This window comes from Nerophis lumbriciformis, linkage group LG19 (genome assembly GCF_033978685.3).
Source record: "Nerophis lumbriciformis linkage group LG19, RoL_Nlum_v2.1, whole genome shotgun sequence".
NCBI lineage: Eukaryota > Metazoa > Chordata > Actinopteri > Syngnathiformes > Syngnathidae > Nerophis > Nerophis lumbriciformis.
Window position 1 is genome coordinate 15,760,330 of NC_084566.2, and position 10,086 is coordinate 15,770,415.

At 38.3% G+C, this 10,086-nt stretch overlaps 1 protein-coding gene across 2 annotated transcripts; it reads right to left on the minus strand.

The window, feature by feature from the left end:
* Positions 1-233: 233 nt before the first annotated feature.
* psma8 (proteasome 20S subunit alpha 8) lies at positions 234-9,276 on the minus strand. Of its 2 annotated transcripts, XM_061979514.2 has the most exons (8): positions 9,071-9,276; positions 8,406-8,532; positions 8,188-8,312; positions 6,554-6,676; positions 6,340-6,459; positions 5,487-5,549; positions 5,297-5,403; positions 234-334 (listed from the first exon to the last, which is right to left on the minus strand). In XM_061979514.2, exons 1-7 carry the CDS (start codon positions 9,170-9,172, stop codon positions 5,308-5,310), a joined length of 756 nt encoding a protein of 251 aa, XP_061835498.1. In that variant the 5' UTR covers positions 9,173-9,276; the 3' UTR covers positions 234-334; positions 5,297-5,307. The 2 variants fall into 2 exon arrangements, with proteins under 2 accessions (XP_061835498.1, XP_061835497.1); XM_061979513.2 differs by lacking the exon at positions 234-334 and having other exon boundaries at positions 4,956-5,403.
* Positions 9,277-10,086: the final 810 nt, after the last annotated feature.

Sequence of the window (10,086 nt, forward strand, 5' to 3'; positions counted from 1 at the left end):
GGTGAAGCCATTATCTTCTGCATTAATGATGAGCAGAAGCCAGCGATGAGAGAGATGGACTTTGTCCCGAGGCGCGGCAGCAGCGCTGATTATGGGCAACAACAATGCTGGAAAATAAATAAATGAAAAAAAAAAAAAAGAACAGGGAGGGCGGAGGGGAAAACAAGACTCCATAGCCACAAGCAAGTTAAAAAAAAAAGTCTTTGCAGAAGCACAAAAATAAGCTTACGCGATTGAGAGGCGAGATCAGAAGAAACTTTATTGGTAAAGTCCAGCTTGGGCAAGTTTTGTCGCCGACTCAACTGCCTGAGACTTGTTAATGTATCCTGGTGAACTGAAAACATAGAGAAAATATGCAGTGTTAAAATGTGTTTTCAGTAGGAATTAATTATATATTTTTTTTATTGCATTGCGACACATACAGTACAGGCCGAAAGTTTGGACACACCTTCTCCTCATTCAATGCGTTTTCTTTATTTTCATGACTATTTACATTGTAGATTGTCGCTAAAGGCTTCAAAGCTATAAATGAACACATGTGGAGTTATGTACTTAACAAAAAAATAACTGAAAACATATTTTATATTCTAGTTTCTTCAAAATAGCCACCCTTTGCTCTTATTACTACTTTGCACTCTCTTGGCATTCTCTCGATGAGCTTCAAGAGGTAGTCACCTGAAATGGTTTTCCAACAGTCTTGAAGGAGTTAGCTCATCGAGAGGGTTAGACATTTAGATGCTTGAAAAGTATTATGTTTTTTTGCATACAGTGTTTGGGTTACTTCTAAACGCAACAATACTTTTAAGTTTATTTTCTTTACAAAAAAAAAAACAATTTAGTTAAAAATCACACTTTAGTTGTGTCTTTGGGTTTTCACTCAGTGCAGTTACCCTAACAATGCATTACCCCCTCTGAAAAATGTGGATGGTCACATGGTCCACAGGAAGTTGCATCATATAAACCCTCTGCAGGATCTGGTATGGCAATTTTTTTAAATGTATATTGAAAATATTTCAACCATGACTGAGGGGCCTTAAAATTTGAGTTCAGTCCTGTTATCATTTTATGTTATTTTAAAAATAATTTTGGTTGTCTCAATTTGGCTATATGTTGTCTATTTGCTTTGTTTTTGTTTGCTGAAAACTTACATCTCTTACTCAAGTGAGTAATCTTCGGTTTAGGGAAAAATTAAATAAAGTTGCCTGGGATTGACCAATACACATTTTGATTAGTTCAATGTGTAATATAAGATTAAAAGTTTTAGATTTATTTTAAAAGCGTTACACCAAGCAAATGGCTTGGTTTTAGTGAGACAGCCCACATGCCTTCTGAATATCGCGTTATGGAGTATATTAATTTTTGTCCTTAAAATTCGACACACAATACCCCATAATGACAATGTAGAAGGATTTTGCAAATGTATTAAACATTTTTTTAAAGTAAAAAATCACATGTACAAAAGTATTCATAGCATTTGCTCAATACTTTGTTGATGCACCTTTGACAGCAATTACAGCCTCAAGTCTTTTTTGAACATGATGCCACAAGCATACCCATCTTTGGGCAGTTTGGCCCATTCCTCTTTACAGCGCCTCTCAGGCGCCTACTATTTGGATGGGAAGCATCAGTGCACAGCCATTTTCAGATCTCTCCAGAGATGTTCAATTGGATTCAAGTCTGGGCCACTCAAGTACATTGTCCTAAAGCCATTCCTTTGATATATTGGCTGTGTGCTTAAGGTCGTTGTCCTGCTGAAAGATTAACTGTCGCCTCAGTCTGAGTTCAAGAGCTCTCTGGAACAGGTTTTCATCCAGGATGTCTCTGTACATTGCTGCATTCATCTTTCCCTCTATCGTGACTCGTCTCCCAGTTCCTGCAGCTGAAAAACATCCCCACACCATGCTTCACTGTAGGGATGGTATTGGCCTGGTGATGAGCGGTGCCTGGTTTCCTCCAAACATGACGCCGAGGAGTTCAATCTTTAAGAATTGTGTTTCTCATAATCTGAGTCTTTCAGGTAAATTGTTTTTTAGCAAACTCCAGGTGAGATGCCATGTGATTTTTTCTTAAGAATAGCATTCTTCTGGCCACTCTACCATAAAGGTCTGATTGGTGGATTGCTGCAGAGAGGGTTGTCCTTCTAGAAGGTTCTCCTCTCTCCTCAAAGGACTGTTGTAATTTACTACAGGTGGAGTCCATATTCGTTGTAACAGAATGCACCTGAGCTCACTATTGAGCTTTCATGGCAAAGGCTGTAAATACTAAAAAAAAAAAAATTCACATTGTGATCATGGGGTATTGTGTGAATTTATTCCATTTTGGAATAAAGCTGTGACAAACTGCGGAAAAAGTGAAGCGTTGTGAATACTTTCCGGATACACTGTTAATATGGCATATGGATGAAATGGTTGAGAATGACTCATAAAAACACTGATGTGACTGATTTGCCTTACATATCACAAATAGGGAGTATGGATCAGTGCAAATGGCCAACCTTACTGGACAGACAAGGAAGACAAATGGCAAACAAAGTGCAGTTGCCCTCGTCAAGGCAGCCACAGTGCATCCACTCAGGAAATCCTGGCTTGGGGGAGATGACTCTAAATGAAGGACTTTTACCATTCACCATTATGTCTTTGGTGGGAGTTAAGAGAGGGAAGCCCCCCGGGGCCGCCTCAGCACAGCAGTGCACAACTTTTTTTCAAAGGCGCTCCCAGATTAAAGTCCCTGAAAGTTCCCATTGGGGTCTGAGGCCAGGATCCCATTAAGCAGCCCTGCCACACCGCCGGCCACAATTGTGTCGTTGAGAATTCAGAGCAGCAGTTGCTTGATAAGCGAAATTTAAGGTGAAAGGGGGGGAAATAAGACGGAGGGTGGGGGGAAAGGGACCATTTTGGTTTTTGGGACAAAATACAAATCGAACAAATGTTAATAATTACAATCAACATTATGATAATTTAGTTTTAGATCTCAACTTGTGTCAAATGCTCTTGTGGTCCGTTTATGGCCCTGTTATGAGTGCTACTATATTTACACTTATTTATTCAGGAAATCTGATTTACAGACTATGAATTCAATCATTTACATCGAAAGTCCCAACTCCCAAGATATAAAAACAGGAACATAAGGACAATATGACAATATCATTGAAAAAAACACATAGACCCCAAAAAAAGATACAATTAGTCGACACGACAGGGAATTTTTAAGAAATAGTTTTAGATGTTTTTTAAAAAAGACAGGAAGTGGGATATTTATTGGGAGACTGAGAAATTACTTGTTTGGACTGATAGAAGTGTTTGTCCAAAGGTTGTTTTTCTGTCGGGGATGTCAAGGTCCCCTTTGGGGTTTTCTTTGGTGCCAAAACCTCTACCAGGCCTCAGTTTGATTGATGTACATACAGTACAGGCCAAAAGTTTGGACACACCTTCTCATTCAATGTCTTTTCTTTATTTTCATGACTATTTACATTGTAGATTGTCACTGAAGGCATAAAAACTATGACATGTGGAGTTATGTACTCAACAAAAAAGGTGAAATAACTGAAAACATGTTTTATGGAAAACATCCTGCATAATGCCGGTGCCCAAGAAGCCTATCCCATCGGGCTTGAATGACTTCAGACCAGTTGCCCTGACGTCTCATGTCATGAAGGTCCTCGAGAGACTTGTGCTGGATCAGCTGAGACCCCTGGTGGCTCCTTCCCTGGATCGTCTACAGTTTGCATATCAGTCCCATGTAGGAGTGGAAGATGCTGTTATCTACCTGCTGCATTGTGCTCACTCTCACCTGGATGGTGGGAAGGGCACTGTGAGGATCATGTTCTTTGAATTCTCCAGTGCCTTTAACACCATTCAGTCAATTCTGATGAGTGACAAGTTGCTCAGGATGGGTGTCAGTTCATCCGTTGTCTCCTGGATCACCGATTACTTGTCTGACAGGACCCAGTTTGTGCAACTGGGGAGCTCCCTGTTAGATACTGTGGTCAGTGGTGTAGGTGCTCCACAGGGGACCGTCCTGTCTCCTTTCCTGTTCACCCTGTACACCTCAGACTTCCAGTATAGTTACAGGTCCTGCCACCTGCAGAAATACTCTGATAACTCTGCTGTATCAGAGAGGGACAGGAATTGGAGTGCAGGACACTGATCGCTGACTTTGTAGAGTGGTCACAGGCGAACCATCTGCTCCTTAATGTGGACAAGACCAACGAGCTGGTCATCGACTTCAAGAAGAGAATGACCCCGGTGGAGCCCATCGAGATCCAGGGCCGGGAGGTGGCAGTAGTGGGGCAGTACAAGTACCTGGGAGTCGACTTGAACAGCAGACTGGACTGGAAGGACAACAGCAAAGTTGTTTACAAGAAGGGCATGAGCAGACTCTTTTTCCTGAGGGAGCTTAGGTCCTTTAATGTGTGCAGCAAGCTGTTGGAGATCTTTTATCAGTCTGTTGTGGCCAGTGCCCTGTATTTTGCAGTGATCCGGAAAGCCGGCCAAACTATTGGCACGCAGTTGGAGGCGTTTGTGTCAGTGAGGGACAGGAGGACACTGGACAAACTGCTGGCCATCATGGACAAACCTGCCCACCCACTCCACCAGACAATTGAGGGACAGCGCAGTTCATACTCCAACAGGCTCCTTCAGCTTCGTTCCCACAGTGTTCGATTCAAGAACTCCTTCATTCCGCACTCCATCCAGCTGTATAATCACTCGCCATACAGCAATAGATGATATCTGTCTATTACCTGACACCTTCGATGTTAGCTTCTTCTTTTTGTTTATAATGTCTATTTTCTGCTGGATCTACTCTCTATTTGGTGACAAAAGCATTTTTCCTCTTACATATATTGTATAAGCTTGAATTGTCTCCTACGGGATCTTTAGTTTTTATAGATACAGCTAGTATATAGTAATGTGATATGCGCTAGCTTTGATTCATATAATGGATGTCAAAAAGACTATATAAACAAGTCATCTTTTATTGAGAAGTGTTCCCATTACAATTTTTAACTGTCTGTTTTCAACATGTGATATTTGTCCCCAGATGAACTGTTTTTTGATGCACGATAGAAAAGTGTCCTGGTGGCTTATAGTCTAAACATTAGAAGCCTAACTTCAGACCTGCATGGATGTGAATATTTACACACTTAAACAGCTGCAGGTATAGGACGACTGGTGCGATACATAAAGACAGGTCTCAAATTAGGATTCACTTTTTCTTTAGTCAAATATATGATGAGTTTGAACCCCCCGCCCCTTTTGCCTGAAAAGCTTCTTCCAAGTGCAATTAAAAAAAAAACCTTAGACTATTTCAAGTAGATTTCTTCTGCTTCTTCTTTTCTGCCTCTTCCTCTTTTTCTTTTTCGATCTCAGCCACTAGGGTCTCAATCTCCTTGGATTCAAGGATCTGATGACAGCCAAAGACACTCATTAGAAACACATACAAAACTACTAAAACGTACAAGTGAAGAAAAATTGTATGATGATCACCTTGAGTGGCTGATTTCGTCTGATGACGGCAAGTTCAATGTTTTTTCCCCCTGACTGGACCACCTATAGAAGAAGTATATCATGTGACAAACTGTAATTTATCAAGATGCCTCTGGTGGAACCGAGGTGGCTTTTCTAAATTTTAAATAACACAAATGTTTACATGAAATAAAGTATTTAATAAAAGGTGTATTTTCCAGTTAACGTACACTTTTATTGGAAGATTTTGGAGTGTTTCTGTGAAAATATCTGTCATGTGATGGACCCACTGAAGTTTTAAAAGGTACTTTGTTCTAGCTCACTCCAAATGTTTGGGTTTTTTTTAGCTGTTGAGCGATTAAAAAAATCAATTCAAATAATTTCTTTATTAAACTCTGACCTAAAAATGCTGAGAAAAACACTTTATTTTGGGTATTTTTATTTAAATTAAATGCATTAATATGAACATAGATACACGCTATTGTGGTGCCGCATGGCGGAACTGTTGTTTCTCTTGATCAAGCACCAAAAGAGGGCGTAACAACTCGCAGGTGATTGTAATGTTAAATATTAAAAATATGATTAACGCGACTAAAACACGTAACACTAACTATGACTGTAATTAATTAATCTCAAATTACACGGTAATTTGACACCACTAGTTTTTCTACACCAAACTCATCCAAACATGCCTTCATGGAACTTGCTTTGTGAAAGGTGGTCTTCACTAAAACATTCATACAAATTTGTGCCTATGGAATTGTCCGAAATCTCTTGCTACGATGACAAATTATGATGAAGGAGCACCCCGTGGTTGATGAACTGCATCTTTATAGTGTACAATATTGCCTGGTAAAGACCACATTAAACCCACCTCAAGCAAAGCCTTGATTGCCAACTTGATTGCCTCATTATCTCCAGCGATGGCTTCATCTGTGTAGTTCTTCTCCAGAAACTCCCTTACGGTTTTGGCACTACGGCCAATTGCGTTTGCCTGTGAGATAAGGGGGAAATAGTACAATAATGTAATAGTTGTTAGGCACGCAGGACACCTGCGTTAAAACTTTGGGATACAAAAAGTCCCTCACCTTCCAGGCATGGTAGGTTCCTGACGGGTCGGTCTGATACAGCCTGGGAGTGCCATCATCGTCGAAGCCCACAATCAAAGCGGAGATACCAAATGGCCTGCGACCGTTGCTTTGAGTGTAGCGCTAAAATTCAAATCAACGCAAGCATTTATCAGCATCATTATTTGTGAAACACAGAGAAAATTGCAGATAAGAAAACAAATCAAGTCTTATATGTTGAAACACTCAAAGTAAATTGTCGAAACAATAAATCACAACTATAACTTTTATACCGAGTGACTATGTGACTGGCAGGTACCTACCTCACTCTAGGACGGGACAATTATGGCTAAAATAATAATCCCGATTATCTTGATTGATATTGAAATCATGATTAATAACACGATTATTCATTAATTTGAAATAAAGTATTTATTCTATTACCAAAACTCAACTTTAAATATAATCTAAAAGAACAAAGGATATAAATTAGTACGGAATACACCACCACGAGTAAAATAGCAATAGTAACAACAATAAATTGAAATAAAAAAGCAATAAAAAAAACATAAAATTCCGTTTTTCCCATTTTAATTTTTTTAAATTCCGTTTTTTACTTTTTACACTTATTTTACCACCATAGTGTGTGCTTTTTGTGCCATTAATAACATTTAATAAAATCCTCATATTTCTTGGTGAAATACATCTTTGGACAATTTTGACCAGTATTTATAGTCAAAGCATAATCATTTTGTAAAAGTGCTTTAACTACATTAAGCTTGAGCAAGGTACTTTTTGAAACCTTTTTGTTTTTGGATGTTGTGCACAGCGCTTTATAGTGAAGGGGAGAAGTGTGCTTCTGTTCTGAGATTGAGGAGTAAGGAGATGACTTGAGGGTGTTAACATAAAAGAAAGTGGAAGCCTCTAAAGTTGTGACCGCTGTCCTGTTTGTACATTGATCTTACATCTGTGATGTCGTTCACAACAACATAAGCAGATAAGATGTGTTGTGGGTGTGTGGATTGTTCTTGTTAGCTTTGGCTACGTGGTTTAGTCGCTTTTCAAGTGGCCGTCTCCACATTGTTTAGTTCAGGACGGGGTGGTTGAGTGTTTCAGCGAAGAATATTTTCTTAAACAACCGTTACTTTTCTTCAATGACAAAATTTCACTCACATGTATGTGAATTTCCGTGGTATTCTGCTTTTAAGAGCGGATTCCGTTTTATTGGCCAATTGTGAGACTGCGCCTGCGGTTACCTTAAGTTTAGTGATTATTGACGAGTCATATTAGCGCTGTGTTAAACCATGTTGGGATCCCAAACTTTTAGTTGACACTTTTTTTCTACTGATTTGCTCCTCATCTGTTTAATTGTCACAACCTCAGACATTTACATGCATTTTGCACGGCCTATTAATCGATTTTTTTCCTCTCAATTATATATTTTTATGATAGTGGGAAGAAAATATCGAAACCAAAATCTGATTATTTTTCCAGTCCTACCTCACTCATCACCCAAGTTACTGATTGGTAAAAAGTATTGCAGTGAGCATAAGACATCCCACATGTTCACACGCTATTGTACAATTTTTGTTTTGTTCCACTGCATTAACAATAACAACAGATTAGTATTATGTAAATGGTAACATTAAAAGCACCTGTTTCAGAGTGGCGATGTAGCGTGTGATGTATTCAACAGTGACAGGATCCTCCACAGTTAACCTGTGGCTCTGACACTCAACCCGTGCTCTGTTTATCACAATTCGCGCGTCTGCTGTCAGCCCTGAAAGACGAATATTAAAGAATTAACAACGTAGGACACATCACAAGGACAACAAACGTTTTGGTTTTTTTTTAAATACATAAATGTTCTTACCTGCAAATGCCATACAGACGTGCTCGTCCAGGGCACATATCTTGCGGACGGTTCTCTCCTCCTGCAACTTTGCTACAGATTTCTTCTCCACTCCAAGGACTACAATGTCTTTACCCCTGATTCCTACCTGTACACAAAAATCAAAACAATCACATTACAATGCATCAGTCCACTTAATAGCTTGAACGTTGTTTATATTAATTAAAAATCACTCAACTGTCAGTGACATGATTTTAAAGTACTGCACACATGTCCTATACATTTGTATTTAAAGATCTCTGTGAGTAACATTTACTTATAAATACAATGACGAGGTAGCAAATATTGCATACATTTCTTTGATCATTTGAATCCAACTCTTCAATCTGTAGTCTAAAAATATTATTATTATATTGTATAATTGTATTTCGAACAGTATCGATTGGAAACTAACAGCAGTGGGAGCATGACACAGCGACAAGAAGCTAGCTAAAACAGTTTTGTAAATAAACGACAATATTGTTCAAGTTAAACACATGCAGATTGTAAACATCAATAGTAAGTGTTGTAATACCATGGATATTCGCTATGGAGCCTAATATAAACAATAATCTCCATAACAGTGGAGGCAAGGGATTGATAGCTAAATGCTAACTAGCACCTTCGGTTTCAATTTGAGAACTCACCGCAGTGGAGCCTTTCTTTACAGCTTCTTGTGCGTACTCTACTTGGAAAAGATGACCATCCGGAGAGAAGACGGTGATAGCTCTATCGTATCTGGCCGCCATTGCCTCGCAAAGCACGTACAATGACAAAAAAAAGATGACACTTCAGCCAAATGATTCAGCTCGTTTGGCCGCACAATCGAACGATGCCGCTTGTGAAGCACAGCGCATGCGCATGAACTTTGAACGCGGAAGTGATCATCGCCATTGTTTCAAACTAACTATTTTAAAACGTTTACTAGTGTGTGCATTTATTATTATATATTTTAGCTGACTTCACATATATTTGTGGTGAATACATTTCGATAACTTTATTTTAGAATTTGAGTGGTTGACGGGAAAATGTACAAAATTTAACTGAACTAAAAACTAAAATATTATAAAATATATTTGTTATGTATTTAATATTGCCTAATATCACAGGTAAAACAAATACAACAAATAGACATATTTAATTGTCATCATTTATTCAGCATGAACTGTGAACCCGGATGTTATCATCGCCATTGTTTCAAACTAGCTATTTTAAAAAACTTTAATAACGAACGAGTGTATGCATTTATTATTACATATTTTAGCTGATTTTACATATTTTTGTGTTGAATATATTTCGATAACTTTATTTTAGAATTTGAGTGGCTAACGGGAAAATGTACAAAATGTAACTGAACTAAAAACTAAAATATTATAAAATATATTTGTTATGTATTTAATATTGCCTAATATCACAGGTAAAACAAATACAACCAATAGATATATTTAAGTTTCATCATTTATTCTGCAGTCCATTTCCGTTGGCCTTTGGACTGTTTCATTACACGCACAATAGGGGAAACGGGAAAATGCGAATACATACATATTGAATTTGCGAATAAAAGACCACATGTTTTTAAAATTGAGTGAATTGAAATTTAAGTACATAAAGAAAACGAATATGTTTGCGTGCAATATAAAGAAACAGTTTGATAAATGTTTGT